At 40.6% G+C, this 26,457-nt stretch overlaps 1 protein-coding gene across 4 annotated transcripts in view; it reads right to left on the minus strand.

Moving 5' to 3' along the window:
* Window positions 1-26,457, minus strand: part of PRKACB (protein kinase cAMP-activated catalytic subunit beta) — a 129,812-nt gene that overhangs the window by 13,913 nt on the left and 89,442 nt on the right. For all 4 annotated transcript variants that reach the window (XM_030572331.1, XM_030572332.1, XM_030572330.1 and 1 more), the window contains exons 2-8: window positions 21,898-21,959; window positions 20,768-20,896; window positions 11,812-11,910; window positions 5,912-5,994; window positions 5,171-5,297; window positions 2,497-2,592; window positions 675-797 (exon numbers count right to left, since the gene is read on the minus strand). In XM_030572331.1, the coding sequence (XP_030428191.1) occupies window positions 675-797; window positions 2,497-2,592; window positions 5,171-5,297; window positions 5,912-5,994; window positions 11,812-11,910; window positions 20,768-20,896; window positions 21,898-21,959 (719 nt within the window). The remainder of the gene's footprint in view (window positions 1-674; window positions 798-2,496; window positions 2,593-5,170; window positions 5,298-5,911; window positions 5,995-11,811; window positions 11,911-20,767; window positions 20,897-21,897; window positions 21,960-26,457) is intronic.

Here is a 26,457-nt window from a genome sequence, read left to right on the forward strand (position 1 = left end):
ATCTAAGGATTCCCATTGCTGTGTTGACTAATAAACACCATTGTTTTGACAACACTTTGAGTGTCACTGCAAATGCTTGGTGATATTCATTAGTCCCTGAAGAATACACACGTCTCTACCAGGAGTCTCTCTCAGTTGGATTTTCTCAGCAGACCTCCTGGTGTGAAAGAGGAGTGCTGGGGCCCCGGACTTTTGGTCTAAAGGAGGCAATGAGGCCACGTGGCCTACTCTGTGCAGGAAGAGGGAGACCCTTTGCAGGTTTGGCACACTGAAGCGGTGCCTCCTAGAGACTGTTCAAAGTTCGGGGTGTAGCACTGATCCTGTGGATTTGTGACATATACTTACTGGATTATTTAGCCATTTTCTTTTAAACACAAAAACATAAAATTGGGGTGTAGGAATGCAAGAAACTGAGTTTTTAAACTGTAAACACAGCAATATTTCAGAGATTTAAAAAATGTTTGCACTTTTAAAAAATTATTATTGCAGTAAGGATGTCCATGGATTCAAAAGTACATGTAATGGACTTTTCTAATTCTCTGTTTAAATGGATCATCTTCTAATAAATCAGTGAATTGCAGATCTACTCAGTAGACAATTAGGACACAGGAAAAGCTCTGCAAGGACAATGGTACAAAACAAAGATTTTTTAAAAATAGACCCTTTTTGCATACCTTTCCAGAAACTATCTTTTCATAAATTTGAATTGGTTGATCTGCAAAGAATGGAGGATATCCAGCAGCCATTTCATAGATTAACACTCCTAATGCCCACCAGTCCACTGCTTTGTTGTAGCCCTGCGAGATAAAGGAGAAATATTACTGTTTTACCATAGCTAATAAGATTTAAGAGTTCCTATACACTTATAAATACAAAATATATAGTATTCGTATAAAACACTAAAACAAAGAATTGTTCAAAATTAATTGCCTCATGACTTCCAGTTTGTAGATGACTTAAAACACACATGGATGATGCACTATGATATTTATTCATGGCTCAGTACTTGAAACTTCTTGCACAGATACCTGTCCCGTGAAACCAGTGGGACTCTGCACAGGTGCAGCAAGGTACCCACCCACCCAGAAGAAAGCACAAATAGCACCCACATAGCAACCCACCCACAGAGCAGAAATATTGAGGCCCAGATCTTTATCTGAATGCAGTCTCATCACATGAAACTTAGTTTCAGAGCGAATTAAAGACATTTCATTAAGTAAAATCATGCCTCTAGCAATGTACATACTGTTTCATTCTTATTATTTTAGCATCTTAAAACTTATTAGTTAAGTTAAAATGGAACCTCTCAAAGCTTTTAGTAGAAACCAGTTTTAAAATATTTAGTTATTTAGCTGTTACTGATTCATCTATTAACTGACCTGTACTTAAAATTTATCTGAAAAGTTGTTTTTTAAAAAAAGCTGTTTACTCTGAAAATATAGATTACTATTACTTAAATTACAAATACATTTGCAAACAGTAAACTTAAAAAATTTCTTTTGCTGAGATCTTACCAGGACCTAAGCGCAAGCTTCAGTGTGTTCCCTGAAAAAATTAATATCAATATGCTAAAGTGAGAGAGGAAGGAACACAGCTTCCTGTGCTGCTTTACATGTTAAGTGTATTAAGATACACGGGCTAAGAACTATTATCACCACCAAAAGTTTCAAGAGAACCATCACCCTGCACCAAGGCCTTGGAAGGTTACAAGTATTTTCAATTCACTTTTACAGACAATAGATAAGATATTGTGTAATAAGGGGGCATCGGTAAAACAGGGATAATGATACTTGCTTTCCTTTGTTAAGCACTTTGAGATACATGGATAAAAAGTTTTACATAAAAGCCGAGTATTTATAATAATTCCTTCGCCATTCAGATACCTGTTATATTATTTGAAGAAAGAGATGATGTGAGATAAGCCAGTTATGCTTAAAAAGTAAAGTCACATTTGATTTTTTTAATTTATACTTAAAAAGACTTAAAAAGGAAGACGATCTAATGCATAATGCTTACAGGTTGAAACACTCGCTCAGAGGGGTGATTCCCAAATGTCTATTGGTTTATCCAGTATGCAGGTTTGGTTACCTTCTGGAATTTTTTAACTAGTTCATTAAAACATGAAAATATACCAGAGCAGGCAAAACTGGCATACGCTTATGAAAAATGCTAGTGAAAAAAACCCTCCTAATTATAATTTGCTTCCTGCCCTGCAAAAAGTTACTTGCAAAGGTGAGAAAAGAATTTTGCAAAGTTGCATTAAGAGTGTGTACTAAGATAATTTGGAGTATTTTTTAATAATCTCTAATTAACACAGAGGATAGCATTTTGTATACTTTACGAAGGACTGGCAATTCAGGGACTGATTTTCACAAGTGCCTAGCTACTGCAACTGCCTCAGATGCTGATCATTAAAATAAATAAATCTAAATTGGATCAAACGTCAAGCCTGAACAACAAGACAGTGCTTGTTCTTAAGATTATATACAGAAATACCTTGCTGAGAATTATTTCAGGAGCCAAGTATTCTGGAGTTCCACATAACGTCCAAGTCCTTCCTTTTACTCTTTTTGCAAACCCGAAGTCTGTGACCTGGAGCACAAAGAAAAGTACTTGTAATTATTTTTAAGTGTAGTTTAAAAAAAATTCAATTTGGGAGATGTTTTGAACAATATCTTCATCCACAGAAGCAATTCACCATTTATGTCTTGTTCAATATGGTGTAAGACTTCATCTTGTTTAGCCAGTTATTTTGATCCTTTAATTAGGACAAAACCTTATGAAAAAATTGATAAAACTAAACAAAAGAAAGATATGGCAGGTACTCCACCCTTAGCACAAGCCACTGTATTAAAAAATGCAAAGCAATGAGACATAACCATGGATTATTATTTTACAGATGAATTATACTTGTATTAAATATTAGTTCTTACTGTTACTTCAGTCTTATTAAATATAGCTGAAAATGTGATTATTGATAATGGGTCACAACTTCTGTAGATGCCACTAATAACTTACGAACTGGATCAGAAAAAAAAAAGTTGGTCAAACTATCAGGAACTTCTTGAAAATCTGGGAGATTTTTACTGCAAAGTTGCATAAGGATTATATGTACTGTGATAGAGCCAGGCCAGTTGGGAACAGCAGAGTAGTAGAAGGGAGATATACTGGCCACTGGATATGCAGTTTTCTGTTCCCTGAGTGACCAGAGCAGGGGCTGCTCCAGGCTAATAAGAACATCTGACTCCAATTAACCTGCTAAGAGTCAGGTGAGGCTGTTAAGCACCTGACTCTAATTAAGGCCTCTCTGATGCTATAAAAGAGCTCACTCTAGTCAGGCCAAAGGGAGTCAGAGGAGAGCAAGTGCACGTGAGGAACTGGGAGCAAGAGGCGTGCAAGAAGCCGAGAGTGAGTAGGCATACTGCTGGAGAACTGAGAAGTACAAATGTTATCAGACATCAGGAAGAAGGTCCGGTGGTGATGACAAAAAAGGTGTTGGGAGGAGGCCATGGAGAAGTAGCCCAGGGAGTTGCAGCTGTCGTGCAACTGTACCAGGAGGTTCTCTAGACAGCTGTAGTCCACAGGGCCCTGGGCTGGAACCTGGAGTAGAAGGTGGGCCCGGGTTCCCCCCAAACCTCCCAAGTCCTGACCAAACACAGGAGGAATTGACCTGGACTGTGGCTTCTACCAGAGGGGAAGGTCTCTGGGCTGTTTCTCGACCCACAGGGTGAAACTGTGAGGCGAGCAAATCTGCCAATAAGCGCAGGACCACCAAGGTAGAGGAGAACGTTGTCACAGTACCCTTTTGGCATCATCAATGTAACATTTGTCATAGAGTAAGCTATCATAAAGGAGGTCTTTTCAGATGATAGTAACTTCTGATACAATCCCTCTGAAACACTTTCTCAGATATTATATACTATTCAGTACAAACTCCTTCAGACGCAAAGAGATGCAAAATGGAAGAGGAACGTTTCCATAGCTCCACTACTATGGTATTTCTTTACGTGGAAGAAGACTGGAACTTTCACCTAGATAAATAGGGCATATATCTTTGTTAGCATTTCTTCCTCCACCAAAAATAAATAAATAAAATAAAATAATCTGATCTGCCACTGCTCAAAAAAATAATTTACAATAATCCCAAAACTATTTATTCAGTATAAGACAAATATATATTCTTCTTTTGTGCAAAGACAGACGGCTGTTACGAAGACTTTACTGGAAATAGCCAAATCACAAACACTGATCTTTGATCTTTTCCATTCATGCTTTCAGGCTGAGTGGACAAACTATTGAGGTTTTTTGTTTTATAATTTCAGTCACACTGTTAATCAATCAAACTTATCAAGAGAGAACTTATATTTGCAGTTATGTTGTTTGAAGCAATGCACAGTTAACACTCTTGAGGCATATGGTGCCTTATGGGAGTTTTCCTGAAACTTCAAGAACTTGCTATTTGAGTTCAACAGTTGTACTGTGAGATTCAAATATTAATGTTTGTATAAACCTAAGTTTTTACCCCTTTTTAGTGTGAGCAGTTAGCCAATATTTGGGGTCTTGCAGGTTGTTTCCATTAGGAGGCAAAATTGATGATAGTGAGTTATTTCTCTGATGCCATCCTGTATATTTATAAATAATGTACACAAAGTTCTGTTTCCTTAAACACAGTAGAATCAAACAACAGGAGGCAGTTTCTTTGCTCACAATTCCAAGCCTCTTCCCATTCAGAACTTTGCCCCAAAAGCTCTCTTTTGGTTCTCTGAAGGCCAAGTCACCAGTGCTTCACTTATTGTCTCTTCGGCTCTTTGCTTGCTTTCCTGTTGTTTGTGATTGTGAGCCAGAAACAGCTCCACCACACAATACCCACCCCTTCACTTGCATTCAGATCCAAGGAAAAACTTTTCAAACTGCATAGTTCAGCTCCTACTCTAGCCTTCCCACGATGGTCAGAGATTTGGGCAGTGGCTTCTTATTATTTCAGCCGTAACTAAACATATAGGCATTTAATCACTCCCTCATTTAGCCAGAATGGAAGATGACTGTCACGTCTACCAGCTTCAACAAGGTTTGTGACTGCCCATAATTCACAGATGCACTTGCTAGGAAATACCCAACCTCCAGCATAATACAAAACTCTGAAATACATAAATGTTCACCTGCATCATACCTGGATATATCCCTGCTGGTCAATTAAAAGATTTTCAGGCTTTAGATCTCGGTAGATGAGGTCTAGTGAATGGAGGTACTCAAATGTTAGCACTATTTGAGCTGCATAAAACCGTGCATGTGGTTCACTGCAATGAATTAAAACATTATTATGCCTTTAACAATAGCTTTACGTAGTTACAGTATAAAACGTCACATTCTTAAAGCTGTAGACAATTTAAATATCAAACAATTGTTTCCTGCTTATTTATGTGATAGAAAAAGAACAAAGGGAACCAACAAGATTTTAGTATCCAAATGCCCGTAATCTCAATCCTCCAGGATTTATAACATTTAAAATTGCACATGCAAGCCAAGGGGTAATGTGCTCCATAGGATAAATCTTTCTGTTTATTTAATTTCTCCTTTGTTGCAAAATGATGTTTTCATTTCACCTGGTCTTTTGGACTAACTTTTAGAAACCAAAAACATTGCCAATGACAATCTATACACCCGTCCCAGGATTCTCTCTTGTACAGATTATGAAAGCCTTTATTAACTAATTGCAAACTAATAAATGTAATTAGGAGACTTCCATTGCATGATTTCAGCTCAATGACAAGGGAAAAAATTAAATGGCATGTACCCATATTATGTAATTAAAACTCTTTTTCTTAATGATTACAGTTTCAAGAAAAAATATACACAAACTAGAAATTTAAGATTTTTACTTCTGAAGGAATAATCTAATTAAGTATCTTACCTGAATCTTCCAATTCTTCTTAGATGTGAGAACATTTCACCACCAGGGACATATTCCATAATCATGTATAAATTAGAATTGTCCTAAAAATCAAATAAAAAGATACATATAAATATTAAGTATTCAACATTCTAGAATCTCTATAGAAAACAATTTTTCAAGTAAAGCACATTTTACTTTTTACTAAAGAAGTAAAAGATTAATCTCTAACCACATACTCAACACAAAACAGCATACAGTAGTTGGTGGAAAAGTCAGACATAGGAAACAGACATCACCACTGTGACGTTCCACTCCATATGTTTTATGGAAATATGCTAATGAGTGTGACTATAATGTTACTGGAATATGCTTTATGCAAAAGGTCTCTTATAAGATATCATTACAAAGCTTATAATCTATTGAGTAGATTGTAATTGTACTCAACAAAAGGTGGCATATAATAACCAGAAAAGGCTTAGTTTATGTTCTGCCCTGCTACCACTGATCTGAAAGGCTTAAAAGCCGTAAACAAGAGGAGAGTTCAACCAGTCTCATGGTAAATTGTAAGATCCAGGAGTGCGAATCCTGTACAATGCTTGGCTGGATCCTTACCTGGAATAAACTAACACAGCACCACTGAAATCAATGAAACTACATAGAAATAAACTAGTTGAGGATCTGGTCTGATATCTTTAGAGAAGTATATTCCCACAACTGTTTAGAAAGAGAGGGCAGCTCCTTCTAGTGGACCTCTAACAATTGTTTGGAAAATAGAACTAACCCAGGGAATGCACTTCAGTTCATGCAGTGGTCCAATGGTTAGTTTAATACCTATTCTGCTTCAGTCCTCTGTTAAAAAAGTTAATTGTGATTAATTGCAATCTGGAGCATGAGCCAGAACAGGGAGAGAACAGAATAAAGAATAATTAGACAAATTAGATATATTCAAATTGGCAGGGCCTGATGAAATTCACCCAATTTACTTAGGGAACTAGCAAAAGTAATCTCAGAATCATTAGCAATTATCTTCAAGAACTCCTGGAGAATGGGTGAGGTACCAGAGAACTGGAAAAGGGCAAACATAGTATATACTTATCTTTAAAAGGGGAACAAAAAGGACAGGGGGTTATAGACCAGTTAGCATAATGTCAATGCCTGGAAAGACACTGGAACAAGTTATTAAACAATCAATTTGTAAGCATGAAGAGGGTAATAGGGTGATAAGTAATAGCCAGCTTCGATTTGTCAGGAACAGCTCATGCCAAACTAACCTAATTTCTTTCTTTGACACGATTACTGGCCTAGTGGATAGGAGGGAAGCTGTAGATATGATTGTAGTAAAGCTTTTGAGGCTCTCCCACAATATTCTTGTAAGCAAACTATGGAAATGTAGTCTAGAAGAAATCACTATAAAGTGAGTGCATAACTGGTTGACAAACCATGCCCACGGAAGCTTATGCTCAAATAAATTTGTTAGTCTCTAAGGTGCCACAAGTACTCCTGTTCTTCATGCTCAGAGAGTAGTTATCAATGGTTTGCTGTCAAAATGGGAGGACATATCCAGTGGGGTCCAACAGGGGTCTGTCCTGGGTCTAGAACTAATCAATATTTTCATTAATGACTTGGATAATGGACTGGGAAGTATGTTTATAAAATCTGTGGATGATACCAAGCTGGAAAGCATTGGAAGCATTTTGGAGGACAGGATTAGAATGAAAAAGGACTTTGATAAAATGAAATTAAATAAAGGTAAGTGCAAAGTATTACTGTCCTGCTCTATTTAACACTAGTTACATCCTCGCTGGAGTAGTGTGTCCAATTCTGGGTGCCACACTAAGAAATACATAGACAAACTGGAGAAACTAGAGGAGAGCAACAAACATGATAAAAGGTTTAGGAAACCTGACCTATGAGGAAAGATTAAAAATACTGGGTATGTTTAAACTTGGAAAAAAAAAAAAAAGATGCCTGAGTGGGGACCTGCTAACAGTCTTCCAATATGTTAAGGATAATTATAAAGAAGACAGCGATCAATTGCTCTCCATGTCCACTGAAGGTAGGACAAGTATTAACGGAATTTATCTGCAGCAAGGGAGACTTGGGTTAGATACTAGGAAAAGCTTTCTGAAAGTACAGGAATATGTAACAAAGGGAGGTAATGAAGTTTAAGAACAGGTTAGACAAACACCTTTAGGGGATGGCCTAGGTTTAGTGGGCCTTGGCTCAGTGCAGGGGGATGGACTACATAATCTCTCGAGATCCCGTCCAGCCCTACACTTTTGTGATTCTATTATTCTCATTAGGGCCATACCTCCATGAGATATATAAATGTATCTCAGAAAACATACATGCAGACGACGTTAGCCTGAACTTAAGACATTCTTCCAAATGGAGCATAAAGATTGTCATTAAAGTAACTGATGTTCGTTTGAAACATTCCATTGCACTGGAAGCTGAAAATTTCTCAAGTTATTTTCAAGTTCTCCTTTGCTCATCAGTTTACAACACGTGCTTGTTCATCTGAATAGAATAGAATATCACAGTTGGAAGGGACTTCAGGAGGTCATCTAGTCCAACCCCCTGCTCAAAGCAGGACCAATCCCCAACTAAATCATCCCAGCCAGGGCTTTGTCAAGCCTGACCTTAAAAACCTTTAAGGAAGGAAATTTCACCATCTCCCTAGGTAACCCACTCCAGTGTTTTACCACCCTTCTACTGAAAAAGTTTTTCCTAATATCCAACCTAAACCTCCCCCACTACAACTTGAGACCATTACTCTTTGTTCTGTTATTTTCTAACACTGAGAACAGTCTAGATCCATACTCTTTGGAACCCCCTTTCAGGTAGCTGAAAGCAGCTATCAAACCCCCCCAACAATTCTTCTCTTCTGCAGACTAAAAACAATCCCAGTTCCCTCAGCCTCTCCTTGTAAGTCATGTGCTCCAGCCCCCTCATCCATTTTTGTTGCCCTCCGCTGGACTCTTTCCAATTTTTCCACATCCTTCTTGTAGTGTAGGGCCCAAAACTGGACACAGTACTCCAGATGAGGCCTCACCAATGTCGAATAGAGGGGAATGATCACATCCCTCGATCCGCTGGCAATGCCCCTACTTATACAGCCCAAAATGCTGTTAGCGTTCTTGGCAACAAGGACACACTATTGACTCTCATCCAGCTTCTCGTCCACTGTAACCCCTAGGTCCTTTTCTGCAGAACTGCTGCTGCATAGCCATTCGTCCCTAGTCTGTAGCAGCGCATGAGATTCTTCCGTCCTAAGTGCAGGACTCTGCAGTTGTCCTTGTTGAACCTCATCAGATTTCTCTTGGCCTAATCCTCTAATTTGTCTCGAAAGCCTCATCCACCTCATCCCTATGAACTGATGGTCTTTAGCAGACTCCTACCACATCACCTTTGTTGCTCACACTTCTAAACTTAATCCAGAGACGCTCAGGTTTCTCTGTAGTTTTATACCGGAGATTTGAGCAGTCATACTGCTCTCTTACACACAACTCCTCCACCTTTTCTGCTCTGTCTGGCTTGCGGACACCCAAAAGTTTCAGATAATGGGGCATTTGAACACACAGAAGTGCTACTCACTAACACAGGGCTACATGGAGGACATGCTGTGCATTCAGGTAACTAGGATGGTCAGATAAAGGGAATTTGGATACTTGGAATTATATTGAATTTCATGTCGGGTATATGGCTAGTTTACAACAATATTTTGACGACCTTTCTAATATAGAGAGGGCATCCTCAATTCCCAAGATGCTGATACATAACTGACTCTTGGAAAGCTCAAGCTTCTGAAGCATACACCACACACTGCGCACCACCCATCTATATACACACTTTTCATAGTTAAGAAGCACCTCTTGTTAAAATAATCTGAGAAGGAATTTAAAATGTCACCTAATCAACAAGATCATAATATTAAGTTCCCTCATATTCTCTATAGCTTCTATTTCTTGTATGTCTGCCTCATTTTAGATGTTATGAAGTGTCATCATGAAAAAATGCGTAACATAGATCTCTCTGATACTTACTGAATTTTGGGCCTTGTCTACACTACAGAGTTTTGTTGACACAAGTTACACCGACAGACAGCCACTGCTGTAATTAAACTGCTGTTTCATGTCCACACAATGCTCCTTTTGTCAATGGAGTGCATCCACAATAGCACCTCTTGCATCGACACAGAGCAATGCACTATGGGTAGCTATCCTGCTGTGCAACTGGACTCAGGGAGCTTTTGGAAAGTTTTGCAAGGCCTGATGGGGGCAGGGGCAAGTGCAGTGTCACATGATGGCGGCTTCTCAATTGCATCATTCCACGGGCATCCTACTAGATTGACAACTACTTGTCAACTGCCCTGGTAACCTGCAACCCAATCATCTGTGTCAGAAAGCATGGATTCTGCACTGCTATTCAGTATTGTGCTGTGCATTATGAACACAATTATATAAGAGTAACACAATGGGGGGCTATTTGGCTGGAGGAGAATATTAACACTGAGCCTCAGTAATGTGTGCTGCTGCAGTGTACTGAGCCTGGCATAGTTTGCTATGAACTGTGTGTGCCCGAAAAGTGACACATTTTAAATCCCTTTTTAAAGTAGCACCAGTAATATGACCAAACTGACACTGCTGAACACTAACACAAGAAGACCACATAAGTGTGTATGTGGTTGAGTGTGAGACAATGTGTGAGACAGAGTTACAGAGACAGAGTGTGTGTTGGGGGAGAGTTAGTGTGTTGGCATGCTGTCTATAAATTCAGACAGAAACAACCAATCCTGAGACAGAAGCTGATGCACAGACAACTAGCATGGCCTCCTCTCCCCACAGACCAAGGAGATCCACCCACTTCCCTGTAGTCCAGGCAGGAGGGCGCTTGCTGCCAGTAGCCTGCCTGTGTAGCTGGCTGCAGGGCAGCGGAGTTCAAAACAGTGAGCAGAGCGGTCATGGTGGGATGCATCCTGGAGGGCAGTTACAGTGATGTAATGAATGCAGTGTCTACACTGACTTTGTTAATCTAACTTTGCCACAAAAAAGCTCTACGACTCTCATCAAGGTGATTTTATTTGGTTATCAAAGCAGGAGAGTTTTGTTGATGGGAGGAGCATTGTAGTGGTACACCTCCACTATTTTATTGACAAAAGCTGCCTTTTGCCAACAAATTGTGTAGTATAGACAAGGCCTTATTCTCCCTAAGGAGAAAAAAGACTTTAACCTAGCAGATAGGAGCAGAGGCACAAGGCTTTGTGTCTTTTTCAAAAACAGCCAAAATGCCAACATACACACACACACTAGATAATATGCTTCTTCATGGAACACATATACTTACTTTATTGGTTATATATATATATAGGCTGGTGTTGATAGTGGAAAGAAGAATAATGGAGAAAGACCAATTTTTTTCTGCTTTAGCATAATTCTCAGAAGTACATAGTTAAAGGGATAGCATGAACTTTAAATGTTACTTCTATCTGAAAGTTTTACTAATGATTTTTACAATTATCATTTAGATTATTATGACTGGAAGAGATTAGAGAAATTACACTAAAAATGCAAAGCTTAACACAACGCATTAAAAATAATTGGCTACATTTCAAATTGATAGTGTCCCTTCATGGAAAGGTTTTATGCAAAGTACATTTTACCAAAAGCATGAATTACTGGCTATTAGTCATAATTTACTTAGTATTTTGAAAACAAAGCACATACTTTATATTAACCATCGCAGAGAAGAAAAATAATTTTGCATTAATAATTCTTTGGAGGATATGATGTACTTTATCGTAACTGCATTATAGTGCAATGGCTTTACAGACTGAGCAAGAAAGTTATCTGTACATATCTAAAATTTGAGCATATACTTCATTCACATTTTGAAACAACTGCTTTCAAAATATTTACCTTAAAAGAATACTCCAGTCTCACAAGGAAAGGAAAGTTCACTGCTTGCAATATTCTCTTTTCATTCAGCGTGTGTTCTATTTGCTTCAGTTTGACAACCTAACAAATAAATAATTTTTAAATTTTTCAGTCTAAACAGATCTTATGTTTTCCAATAAACATATTAAAGTTATTGAACTGAATTGCAAAACATGTAGATACAAATGGCTAAATGAAACGCTTTCTAGTACAAGTCATATTTAGAATTTCTTTCCTTAAAATGTTAAGAGACTTTACAATTCTTAAAACATGGAAAATGGATATCTTTAGTAAGTGGAGGACTTTTTATATGCCCAAAAGTGGAGCATAGGAACCAATGGGGCAAACTTAACACATCCATGACAATGTACCTACCTGACCTGATGGCAGTCACCTGTAGCAGTGACAGGGTAGTGAATCTCCATAGCCATTCCATGTTGAGACTATCAGTAAGGGTGTCGATCAGTCTAATGATGAGTTGTTGGTGAAACATACTTACTCACAAAGAACAGGACTGAAACCCTCATTTTGCAAAACCCACAGCCAGGAAAAGATAATGGAAAATCTGGGTTTAATTAATAATTTCCTTACACAGAAGAGTCGCATCTGCCACACTTCACAATGAGTTTCGTATATTCTGCTGTATACAGTAATTCCAAGGCCTCCTAACAACAGTGTCAAAATCTGAGTCTTGTCCTCTGCTTGGAGGCTACTATAAATGCTTTACAGTGAAAGGCAGTAAATGGTAGGTTCCAGCTCTCTGCTCTTCTATTGCTAATAGGAAATAATTCTATTTCCTTTTATTTAACTCCAGAATTAAGTAATCATCCAATTTATCAATACCCCATTGTGAGAACTGATGGACGTGCGTATGACTTGAGAATTACTTTCGGTTACTAATGCTCTGGGTTAGCTTTGAACTGGTTACCTAAATGTGAAAGGCTTTGTACCCCATCTCATTATCAAGGTACTAAGTTATTAAAGTCTCTCTAAGGTGCATTACTTTTATCAGATAATATAGGCTTTCTAAAGCAATGTTAGGTAGCATGTAAAGACTTTTTAAAAAAATACAAAACGGAGCAAACAAGCCCACAAAAACCAGGATAAAATTGGAGCCACTCAAAAACAGTGTTTTGTTAAACAGAAATCTGATCTTACTATTGTAAATAACTGATATGCTAGGTTCCCAGCCAAGTCTTAAAATTTACTTGTATTAGTTATTTTGGTTGCAAAATAGCTGTAATATGTAGAAGTGCACTCTTCCCCCTACCCCCTCAAAATTTTGTATGAGAAAGCTCTCTTTTCGGGGGGTGGGGGGTTGTTTTGTTTTAAATGTTTCTTCCGCGAAAAATCACAAACCCAGATATTTATACTCACCAAATCAACTCAGTATACCCTTTCAAAAAAAGTAATTATGTAATGAAAATAACCAAGCAACATCACTTTACAGATATGCTGTACCAAGAAAGGACATACTTCCAAGTTTTATCATCACATTTTTAAGCTTTGATGAACGCTGAATTAGAATACAGAAAGGAAACACTGAATCACCCCTGACATTCAGGGTCCAATATGTTATGTTGTTATTGACTCTAGACCTTTCAAAAGTGGTGTGCCGAGTCTTCATTTATTCACTCTAATTTAAGGTTTCGCACGCTGGTAATACATTTTAATGTTTTTTAGAAGGTCTCTCTCTCTCCAAGTCTATATATTATATAACTAAACTAGTGTTGTATTGCAAAATAAACAAAGTTTTCAAATATTTAAAAAGCTTCATTTTAAATTAAATTAAAATGTTGATCTTACGCTGCCAGCTCGCTGCTGGTCTGGGGTTCTGTTCACCTAGGCCAGCAGTGGGCTGAATGGGGCCTGCAACCGGGACCCCAGCTGGGAAGGGTCTGGCAGCCAGAACCCCAGATCGGCAGCGGGCTGTGCGGGGCCAGCAGCCAGGACCCCAGACCGACAGTGGACTGAGCGGCTCAGCCCACTGCCACTCAGGGGTTCCATCTGCCGGCTCCTGCCAGCCGGCATCCCGGCTGCCAGACCTGCTCACCCTGCTGCCGGTCTGGGATCCCGGCCCTGCCCACATACAGTGGGTACCTACCTTCTCCCTGGTTCTGGCCCATTCTCTTCCTCTCTCTGCACTGAGTTGAGGGTGGGAGTGGACTGAGCACAGGGCTGGGGGTGGAAGGTCTGGCCAGGAGCTAGAATGAGGGAGGGGACTCAGGAGGTTTGGGTGTGGGGGCACTTACCTGGTCAGCTCCCATTTGATGTGAGGAGTGCAGGTGGGAATGTGAGTGGGGGTGCAGGAGCTCCTGTTTGGTGCTCAGGATGGCGGTGGGGATCTGCAGGGTGCATGTAATGTGGGAGGGCTGGGGATGTACAGGGTGTACGAGTCAAGGCAGAGGGCTGGGGGCATGTGAGGGGGGTGTAGGTGTCAGGGTAGGGGGGCTGGGTATGTGTGGAGGTGCCAGAGTCAGGGCTGGGGTCATGGGGGGCTGAAGGAGTCAGAAGGCTGGGTGGTACAGGGCTCAGGGCAGGGGCCTGGGGCGTGTGTGTTTGTGTGTGGGGGTTAGGGCTCAGGGCAGAGGGCTGGGTGACTGCCCCCCCCAGAACCCCCAACCCCCCCGCTCCTTGTCCCGACTACTCCCTCCTGGGACCCCACCCCCTATCTAAGCCTCCCTGCCCCTTGTCCTCTGACTGCCCCCCTACGAACCTACCCCCTACCTGTCCCCTGACTGCTCCAACCCTTATCCACATCCCTGCCCCCAGACAGAACTCCCTGGACTCCCATGCCTATCTAACTGCTCCCTGCCCCCGACAGGACCCCCAGAATTCTGGACCCATACAACCCCCCTCCCCCACTCCCTGCCTGCCTCAACCCCTCTCCACATCCCTACCTCCTGACAGCCCCCCCCGGCCAGAACTCCCAACTCATCCAACCCCCCACAGCTCCTTGTCCCCTGACTACCCCCTCCAGAGACCCCCCGCCCCCTGGACCCTCCTTGCTCCCCGTCCCCTATCCACCCCTCACCCCCAACAGACCCTGGGACTCCCATGCCCCATGCACCCCGCTGCTCCCTGACTGCCCCTTCTAGAGACCCCGCCCCTAACAATCCCCCCAATCCAACCCACCCTGCTCCCTGTCCCCTGACTGCTCCCACTTCTTATCCAACCCCAGCCCCGGATCCGGACCCCTTACCATGAGGCTCCCTGCTCATCCGGAGTTTTGTTGCCGCTGCGCTTGTGTGCGTGAGCACAGCCGTGCCCCTCAGAGTGCCGCGAGCGCAGCTCCGCCCTGCCCCTCAGAGTGCTGTGCGCACCGTGGCGTTGCTCTGGATGAGCAGGAAGCGGTTTTCTCTCCCCACAGAGCCAAACTTTGCCCCGCAGGAGCGCGCAGCCTCGGCCCCCAGAGCGCAGCGCGCGGTGGCAGGGCTCCAGGGGAAGGCGGGGGAGGGGCCAGAAGCTTGCTGCGCTCTGTCCGCGTTCCAGGCAGGTAGCGCGGACCCTGCAGCTTGCAGCGTCGGCAGGATTTTTAATGGCACACTGGAGTCCCGGCAGGCTCCAGCATGCCATTAGAAATTGGCTCGCGTGCCGTCTTTGGCACGCGTGCCACGGGTTGCCGACCCCTGCTCTAGACAAAAGCTGCTTCCATGACCACAAACTCTGTGGACTTCCAAGGGATTTGTAACTGCTGAATCTGGTGGAGTTTTTGAGAAGGAAATATATCAAATTCATTTGTCTGTGGAATGGAGGGCAACTTTCTTCAGCTGACTGAAAACTGCACACAATTCTCTTTTTTAATCAGTCAGATCTCCTCCCCTCTCTCTTAGATGACAGGACATCACACACAGTAGCAAGATGGTAATGAGAATTCAACATGGAGTAAGGGTGGTGATTGTTTGACTGACCTCTAATATCATAATGATCTAAGAACTGTTGGCATGGCACAGATATACACTCTGCTGTCATAGTTATGTAATTTCTAAAGTCAAAATGGCTGAGACCATCCAGGTTTTAAGTTAACAGACTGCAAATCCCAGTGATGACAACCTGGTAATATGCTCAACAAAAACTGCTCTCAGCCATGTTTGTAGCTGTTTCCATTTCTTCACACTGACTCAGCCATTTTAGGCTTCAGTGTGATACACGGATTGACATTTCTGGAATCTTATTATATAGATAATGTGTATGTGCAAGAAACTGAATTAAAATTGCATGGGCGACCTTAATTCTGACATTTCCTAATTTTGGAGCCCTTCACTTTGTAATGTTCTTTTAATGTATTTTTTTCCATTCAATTACTTCTACAGCATCATAAGTGTGTTATGGTGCCTTACAAACAAATATGAGAAGGCTTAGTCTTAGGACCTTACAATCTGAATTACAAGTGTTATATTCCTGAACAAGTTCTAGATGAAAAATTATCTGCAAACCATAAAACCCTGTCACCATAAAAGATGCTTTACCATAAAAAATAAACAAAAGTTATAGATTTTAACAATATTACTATACATCCTAAAATTCCAACTTTGTTTAAAATGAAATTTAAACAAATGATACTGTTTATTGACTCTAAAGCAGATGTGATAAAAAACAACGATTAATAAAATGTAGAGTGGCATAACAGAAGTGAGTCAAACCTTAGCAAGGCATTTCAATTTTCAGTAGATAACAAATGTGTATAAAACAGCAGCTCTCTCTGTAGCCTGTGGAAAACTGTGCATAGTGTTGGCTCTCCTCTTTATTTCCAGCCGCTAAATCAGAGAGCTAAAAATATTTTCAATTCTTTCCTAGATTTACTGCTCCACCTAAGGGCTTGTCTACACTGAGAAGTTTCTACGCAGTAAAGCAGCTTTTTGCGCTCAAACTGCAGCCGTGCACACATTACCAAGCCACTTTGTGCGCAGAAACTCCTCAGTTGCAGTACTGCAAAAGAACCCACCTCGACGAGAGTCATAAGGCTATTTGCACAGAGGCTCCAGTGCTCTATTGCCAGTGTAGACAGTTGATTGCTTTCTGCGCTGTAATTGGCCTCTGGAGCTGTCCCATAATGCCTCAAGTGACCGCTCTGCTCACTGTTTTGAACTCAGCTGCCCTGGAGATAAACGCCCCTCCCCTTAAGTGTGTGTGTGTGGGGGCGGGGGAGAGCACGCATGGCCAGGGAGAAAGGCAGGGGCTGATGTTGTGTGTGTGAGATTAAGAGAGAATGAGCTGTAGAAAGAGGAAGGCGGGGGCTGATTTGGGGTTTCCCCCACCCCCAGGACTGGTTGCTTCCTGCTGCTGTCTGAACTTACAAGAAAGCATGCTGACACTCACTCTGTCCCCCCAAACACACAGTCTCTCTCCTCTCCTCCATACACACGTACACTCCCTGTTACACAGTCTCTCCCCGCAACACACTTTAGTTGAAAAGCAGCTGGCAATGTAGTAGGATGCCCACGGAACAATGGGATTGGGAAACCTGCAGCATGTGACGTTGTGCCTTCCCAACGAGGCATTGCAAACCTTTCCCAAAGCACCCTGCGGCCAGTTGCACAGTGGGATAGCTACCACAGTGCACCGCTGTCTTTGCCGTTGCAAGAGCTGCTAATGTGGATGCGCTCCAGCATCACAAGGACCACAGTGTGGACATACAACAGTGACTTAATTCCAGTGTTTTAATAAAAGTGGCATAACTTGTGGCGCAGAAACTTGCCAGTGTAGACACTCTAATTAAGCTATTATTTTAGCTGCTACAGGTATGTATATATGATCATGAATGAATATGGAGGTTGACTATGGTATAAAGAATGGAGATGAAATGATCCAACTAGGCCACCTCTATTAGCTTGTGGTCCACGCTATGAACAATTTGTGGACTCTTGATCCACAGTGTCCTTCAAAGTTCTTGAGCTACATTGTACCAACATGTAGCAAGATAATTTTCAATTTTAGAAGCTCAATATACACCAGGTGTTCTCAAATGGGAGGTCGGGACCCCTAAGAGGGTTGTGAGGTTATTACATGGTGGGTCATGAGCTTTACGCCTCCACCCCAAACACCGCTTTGCTTCCAGAATTTATAATGGTGTTAAATATATAAACAAATGTTTTTAATGTATACTGGGGGGTGCACTCAGAGACTTGCTATGTGAAAGGGATAACCAGTACAAAAGTTTGAGAACCACTGCTATGCACAATAAGTTTGCTTATGCAAGAATGTTTGAGCAGATTCCATCCAAACCCTAGTCAGTTACATCTGAGCAAAAGATAATTAAAAGCAAAAATGTTATCTTTAAAAGCAGCTGTTTCTGTACTTTTTAACATGATCTTTCTGTGAAACATCATTGCTAAGGGTTGCTATAAAGCAAAGACATTCCTGAACAATCATAATTGAAAAATGTGGGAACTACCTAATAAGAAACAACTAATTAGACTTTCTTTACACACTATTTGAACTGTCGATAGTACTAATTGTAGTAAGCAAAGAGTACTTTACACATAGTATATATTTAATCAGACTCAAGCCAAAATAAAATCTCTTAGTAATATCTAGCTAATAAATTATGTGTCAAATTCTCTGAACTTGAAAAGTTTTACTCTTTAAAATGTAGTGCCAGTACAATATATATTTTGCACACATATAGGATTACCCAATCTAGTGATACCAGACTATTTTAGTGGGCAGAGTAGGAGCAGTGAAGCCATGAAAGCTGCATCACCCTGGATACAGGACATACAGCAGACAACTCCTTCAAAAATGACTGCCTTTCCAACAGTCAGAACTCCAGCAAGAGACATAGGAGTAGCTCACGCATACAGAGCTGCAAATTCAAACAGCCAACTGGCCCATGCTGCTCATCTGTGTTCCCTTGGCACTACGTTCACCTGTCCATGCAGCCTTCTGTTGAGTGGGGAAACAAGGATGGGCAAAATCCAAGAAAATAATAAAAATTAGGGCTGTCAAGCAATTAAAAAAATAATTATGATTAATCAGTTTTAATCACACTGTTAAATAATATTAGAATACCATTTATTTAATTTTTTTCAGGGGGTTATATATTTTCAAATATAAGCTCATGGCTGGGGGCTCTGGGCTTCAGCCCCACTCAGGGAGTGGGACTCCAGCCACCCCCCCCCCCACACACACTAGGGTTGCCAAATTTCTGATTGCAGAAAACTGAACACCCTTTCCCCACCTCTTCCCCAGGACACGCTACTGCTCACTCCATCCCCCCTCCCTCCTTCACTCGCTCTGCTCCACCCTTGCTCACTCATTTTAACTGGGCTTGGGCAGAGGCTGGGGTGCAAGAGGGGGTGAGGGCTGCAGCTGAGATGCAGTCTCTGTGGTGGTGCTAGGGATGAGGGGTTTGGGGTACAGGAGGGGGCTCTGGGCGGGGAATCCGGGTTGAGACACTGAGTTGGAGTGTGGGAGGGGGTGAGGGCTCTGGCTGGGGGTGAGGGCTCTAGGGTGGGGCTGGAGATGAGGAGTTTGTGGTCCAGGAGGGGGGCTCCTGACTGGGGGGTGGGGCCAAGGGGTTCTGAGTATGGGAGGGGGCTCCAGGCTAGGGCAGGGTGTTAGTGTGTGTGTGTGGGGAGTGAGGGTTCCAGCTGTGGGGTGTGGGCTCTGGGGTGGGGTCAGGGATGAGGGGTTTGGGTTGCAGGAGGGGGCTGTGGGCTGGTACAAGGAGTAGGGGTTCGGGCTCTGGGAGAGGGCTGGAGTGTGTGAGGGGGTGCGGGCTCCAGGAGGGAGTTTGGGTATGGGAGGGGGCTCAGGGCTGGGGTAGAGGATTTGGGTGCGGGAGGGAATGCAGGCTATGAGTGGTGCTTATCTCAGGCGGCTCCTGGGAAGCGGTGACATGTCCTTCCAGCTCCTAGGCATAGGGGTGGCCAAGGGTCTCCATGCACTGCCTCTATCCACAGGCACTGTCCATCCCTGCAGCTCCCATTGGCCGCAGTTCCCGGTTGGCCACAGTGGCCAGCATGTCCCACCAGCTCCTAGGCACTGGGGCAGCCAGGAGAGCTCCATGCACTGCCTGCGCCCCAAGTGCCGACTCTGCAGTTTCCACTGGCCGGGAACCATGGACAAGGGCAATGTGCAGAGCCCCCAGGCCACCCCTGTGCCTAGGAGCCAACGGGACATGCAGTCCACTTCCGTGAGCTGTGTGGAGCCGGTCACTGTGGCCAATCGGACTTATAGCAGCCTGACTGGAGCTGCCAGGGTCCATTTTCGACCAGCCATTCTGTTCTGGGGCCTAGGAAGCTTCAGGCTGGGGTTGCTCCAGTCCCCCTCCTGCCTGGGAAGCTGCAGGCTGGGATTGCTCTAGCCCTCCCTCCCCCGACTCCAGAACTGCACAGCCCTTCTGCTGCTGATGCCTCTCACCCTGCCCCCAGGTATGCGATTAATGCATTAATTTTGCTTTAAGTTAATTGCAGGCGTTAACCGTGATTAATTAACAGCCGTAATCAAAATAAGTTATAAAAAAGAAAGAAAAAATCCACACAATAAAAAAAGAAAACATGAGAAAAGACAATAGGACAATGGACCAAAAAAAAAAAGAAGGAAAAAAAAAAAAAGACGGGTGAACAAAACATATTCTTTTCAAAACACTACAAATCCAAAGAGCCAGGGAACGAACTATGAGCATCCACATACAAGTATGGAATGCTATGACTAGACTACAGGATTTATTTTTTACTTATGCCTTTTAAAAAAAACTAAATCCTTAGGACAGGGTAATTCTGTCGCAGAGTTGTTAAAGAAAAGCAACAACTCTATTTTCCTGTCAGAGGCAGAAGTGCCAGCTAAAACCCACCGTAACAGCATGAAATGTGAAAATAATAGGATGCAACATTTTTTCAGACCACAGATAATGATTTCAATGAACAGCATGCTCTCTGCTGGCAAAGACAGTTTTTAAACCACACAAATTATTATAATTATAAAATGCTCCAACCTTCTGTTTATCCAGTATCTTCATAGCATAATACTGTTCTGTGGATTTATATTTCACCAACATAACTCGCCCAAATGATCCTGTTCCAAGGGTTTTTTGTCTCTCAAAATCATCTAGGCCAGCAGTATTCTACACGTACACAAAGAAGTATAACAGATTAATAAATAATTATTACAGTTTTGGTACACAGAGACACTTAGTGATGGGAAATGTAGTCATTTATCAAAGAAGATGGATTCAATTTCTTCTGTCAAAACGAAAAAACTAGAGCGCTAACTAACGTAATATAAATTTCACACAATGAACCTGGATTGAGAGAATTGCAATAGTGCTTGCATTAAAATAGAAAGGGACTTAATTTATGTTTAAAAATGACAGAAATATTGTTATCAAGATGTTATGCAGCAAGCAGTGAGAATTTAGCTGCAAAGAGATCATGATGTTAACAAAAGAAAAAAGAAAACAAAACCTGCAAGATTACAGTCATCATCAAGTTTCCAAAATTAAGTGCTAAAGAGAATTCTATGTGGCAAAGTGTTGAGGAACTACTATCCACATATTATCTAGAATTCATATTTGAACACATTTATAGAAGAGATCTATCACCTCAATATTTGAATGCTATTTGAAAAGTCAGTAAAATTACAACTTTTTCTCCAAATAGGAAGCATAAACTATGCACTCTCACTCATCAAGAGAGAAACTTCTCCCTAAAGCCACAGGATTACCAACCAGGAGAGAAATTTCCAAGGGAAATGTCCAGGATATACCAACGTGTCCTGTTACAAAAAGCCAGTTGCAATAGGACATAGGAGTGGCGAGATTCAAACTATCAAATTGTCAGTGAGAATTAATTTCATAGCAACTAACCTAATCACTAAAAATGCTCTTTCCCAAGCTTCTGAGACCAACAATCAAAGCATCATTGCTGATCTCAACTGCAATTACAAATAATAGGGTTAAATTCTTTGCATGGACACTCCCTCAACAGTTTTTGTACTGAAAATATCTTCAATTTTCTGTAGTGCCCACCACCGTAGTATCTGAGTATTGGATACTGAACTCATTTCCAGAAAAGCTACTAGTCAGAGTCATGTAATGTATTTGTATTTTAAATAATAATTCCTTACCTGAGGGGGGCTTTCCCATTTTCTTAAGAAATCTTCTTTGGCTTTAGCGAGGAACTCTTTCACTGAAAATACAAAAAATGTTCTCAAGTTCAATTCACTAAACATGTAACGCAGCTGTTTGAAACATGTATCTATTAAGTATGGCTTCTTTAAATAAAAGTACATGATAAACTCCTCTTCAGTTCTCGTACACTAAACAGTAGAATTGCCTTTACTAAACACAAAGCAAGCACCAGCATCTCTAAGATTTCTACAGTATCTCCAGTAGACCCCTAATTCTTTTGGAATACTACATATTTCTATATAAATTACTTAATCTACTTGAAATCTAATGACCCACAATACTGTACACGCAAGCAGTCTTTAAGGTGATGTTAAGCATTTTCAAATTGATTGGAAAAAACCTGCACTTTGCAAATAATCTACATTCACCTAAGGCAAAGTTTTTTTTAAAGTTATACTTTCAATAACAGGAGAACAAAATAGTTCTCATTGCCTTTTTCCCCGCCCCATCACCTTTATTTAAAGGCTGGTTGCAAGCAGAAGTACAAATTGTACAACATTATTGCAAGCAAAGATAAAACATAGGGCTACAACACGGCACATTAGACATGCCCACAGTCAGAGAATAAACTTTTAAGGTATTAATTTCCCATTTGAAATTAAAGCAATGTAGCAACAGTACGGTTCTGGATGACTGTTTTAAATGTGCACTAGCATATTGTAATCCAGGATCACTTTTCAGATATTTTAATCCTACATCTTTATCAGCCAAATCAGTGCAGGATATTTTATAGATGCAATGAAAAATGGACTTTCAGTTTTTATTGTTATTCTGAAACATTCAAAGAATCACTATTAATAATTCATGTTTGTTTTGTTTTCTTGGAGTCACTCCACATAACACGAGATTAGCAGTGGTAGGTTTTCTGTATTGATAAGTTTTGCTATAGGTAATTTCTAAAAAAATGCAACATAATCAAGCGTTTTCCAAGTAGTATGCAGAAACATATTTTAACAACTATATTGTCATTTCTGCGGCTAAAAAAGAAAACATTGTTTTATGATTGGCTAAAAACAATCATGTGATCAGTCAGGATGTTCCTATTGTTTGCTTACTCAAAGGATATGCCTCATCTATACAAAATATTTTTTAAAATTCCCCTACCATTGCTGTAGTACTGGTGCAGCTTCAGCGATGCCAGCAAATGGTAGGATCCCTAAAGCAGACTAGCCATTGGTATTTTTACCACCATGCCACCTAGATCTGAAGTCAGACAAAACTAGGATAAAAATGCCAGTGGCTGGTTTGCACTGTTGGCACAGGGGGAGAGGCATCAGTGCAGGGGGAAATTCAGAAAATCCTCAGAGCAGATACAGTCTTAAAGATATGAGCAATGTTTAAAACAGTGTTGCCCAACTTTATTGCGCAGGAGGGCCACGTAAACCTAAGCACCACCTTGTGTGGGGCAAACAGATTCTACATATTTTAACAAGATTTAAAGTCATCTGGGTTGATTTACATTTTAAGTTCAGCTTGTTTTGTATGTATTTACATTGGTTGTTTCTACGTCCAGTATTGTCTAATTACACATTAGTGTAAACTAAAATTATGTAAACATGATGACAGAACTCTTTCACCTAATCTCATTTAAGGAGAGTAATGCATAGGGCTTCCCCTGGCATGAAACTCCTCCTTACTACAAGAGGAACTATGAACATCTGATTTCACACCTGATTGTCTTTGAACCAGTAGGCAAAGAAGAATAAGGCAGTCACTTTTTGACAGTTTTATAAACCTAACTTTGAATTACATTCAAGTAACCTGAAAAAATATTTCATGTTAATAAAGATAAGAAAAAAAAAACAGTTCAGGTTTTGTTTTATTTTAGGTTTTTTTGGAGTAGGTGGAAGAACATAAAAACTTACGGAGCACGTAGCATTATTACATAAAGCACCTCATCCCTCTACTGCAGAGCAGATCCAAAAAATTGACAAAATTTTATATGTTTTGTAATTCTTCACTGAATCATATTCTTTCATTGACATTTTTGGCTTTATTTTATATATTATTATATTTTAAATTCTTTCATATTTAATGTCACAGAGACTTTATGAATTAGAGCATTTTACAAGTAATCATCCCTTTCTACTCTATTCTAATTATGAAATAAAACATGCTAAATATTAAAAAAATATATAGCATTCTGGAGAGAGATTCAAGTTGCCTGAAACACAAAAAAAAAAAAAAAATGCTGTTCAACCCAAGAGGCCATGGGAGTTCTTCTTCATATAAATCCTCTACCTTACCCTATGTTGCTTTTGATCTATTTATCTATTGCTCTCTTCAGAGGCAATGTTAAAAATAGTTTCTTTAAACAAAGTTTCTGGATCCCACTTATTTATTCTTTAAATATGCATATTATAACATTCTTCATGTTTATAGTATGTTACAGTGTTACATATAGTATGTTATAATTAACTGAAAAAAAAAAAAAGCCCCTACCATAAAAACATCTGGAGGTAGAATTTTCAAAAGCACCTAAGTGACTTAGGAGCCTAAGACTATATCTACCCTACAGGCTTCTGTGTTGGTCAGGGGAGAGAAGAGAGGTGATCCCTGACCAACATGCTAACAAAAGCCCCTACTGTAAATGTAGCTATACCAGCAAAGCTGTGCTTTTACCAATATAGCTTGTTTAGCTCATTGAAGTTGGTTTTACTAGACAGGTGAAGAGCTCAACTTTATGAGTATTGCTGCATCTATACTAGCAGTGTTTTGCCAGCATAGTATACTGATATTCCTACACTGGTAAAGCACTTTTAGTGTAGACATAACCTAGGTCCCATTTTCCAGCCCAACCAACACTCCACAGCCCCAGTAAAACACAAATGATTGTCAGTGTGACTTAACCACTTAAATATCAAAGAAACTTTGGAAAAATGGGAGTTAGGCACTTTTGAAAATTTTAACCCTGGTCTCAGAACACCAACACTGGCATTTAAGTTTTGTAGATATTCTTCTTTAAATACATAAGCAACATTCATGTTAATGGGTTGATACCAGTGGCCAGTACCAGGAAAATATCATACAAAAATCACTTTTTGGACTACCAAACTGTGACAAGACCATGTAAAGTGATAGATTTATCAAATGACTACTTCCAAGTTTCCCTCAAGTGCACATTTTAGCCATTTTTCAATGTTATGATTGGACTTTTTTTTTTTTATTCTTCATTGTTTTTATAACAATCTGTGACTTTGGGCTCTAATGGAAGAATGAGCATACCAAAGGTCTCTATACGTTCACCAAGGGTTTGCAGGAACATTCACCCACAGAGATGAGATGATCAAGAGAGGAAAGAAAGAAAGAAAAAAAAGTTTTATGCATTTCCACAACAAACACACGGAGAAAACAGATTAATTCTAACCTACCCCCTTAATCTCCCAAGAATAGACTCTAGAAAGAACCAATCTTTCCTCACATAGAGAAAATGAATCATGCTATATCATGAATGTTTGAGTAGAAGGTACTAAAGCAACACACAAAAAAACCACAACACAACTCACACAGCTAAATGCTCTCATCTAGGAAGAGAAGGCTGCATTAAAAAGTGAAAGTGAAAAGTCATAGAAATAAGCTGTTTGCAAAATTTCTAAGGTGATTGAGTGTTTTTGTTTAAGTTAGTCAGTCCCAACCCAATCATATAACAAACAAATAATAATAAATAAAAACTAGATGTACTGCATTTTGTTGGATTACAAGTACTATAATCTTCCGGAAATGGGGGCAGGGGGAGGGAGCTTCACCTTTCTCTGCAGCACAGCGAACAGGCCACTTGCAGGTTTAAACTAGTATTAATGGTGGATTCTCTGCAACTTGAAGTCTTTAAATCTTGATTTGAGGACTTCAGTAACTCAGCCAGAGTTTGTGGGTCTATAGGCGAGGTTCTGTGTCCTGCAATGTGCAGGTCACATGACGATCATGATGGTCCCTTCTGACCTTAAAGCATATGATTTTTTTCCTGCCCTTTACCTTGTTCTAAAGACTTTTTATGTGAATGGTACAGTGGGTGTTGGTTAGCACAGAATAGAAGGCAATATCACCAAAATAATTCATAATAAAAATTTCAGTCCCATTATCGCACAGTAGAGCAACAAACTACTTCAACACACTGATTTGCATGAGTGAACCTAATTTGAGGTGTGTGTGTGACTGATATTCAGTTGCTCTGTAATAATTTATGAATATTATATGTTCTGTTTGATTACTATATGCATATACATAGTTAATTCAATAGCAGAATTGTCAGGAAATGCACTCAGGAAGTTGGAGGTGGATCCTAATATACATTTTTCCAACACTTCATAGACAATGACATTCATTTTGATGCTCATGCTTGACCAACTGCAGAATTCACCTAAATGGTTTTGGACTATCAGGGCTAACAAATGCCTGGGAAGAGAGAACAACGAATGACTAAATTTAAAAGGACACGCTCTCTCCTGGGGTGTGGGAATTGTCAGAGACACTTAACAGGAACAGACTGAGACCTGGGT

This window comes from Gopherus evgoodei, chromosome 8 (genome assembly GCF_007399415.2).
Source record: "Gopherus evgoodei ecotype Sinaloan lineage chromosome 8, rGopEvg1_v1.p, whole genome shotgun sequence".
In the NCBI taxonomy this organism is placed as follows: Eukaryota; Metazoa; Chordata; order Testudines; family Testudinidae; genus Gopherus; species Gopherus evgoodei.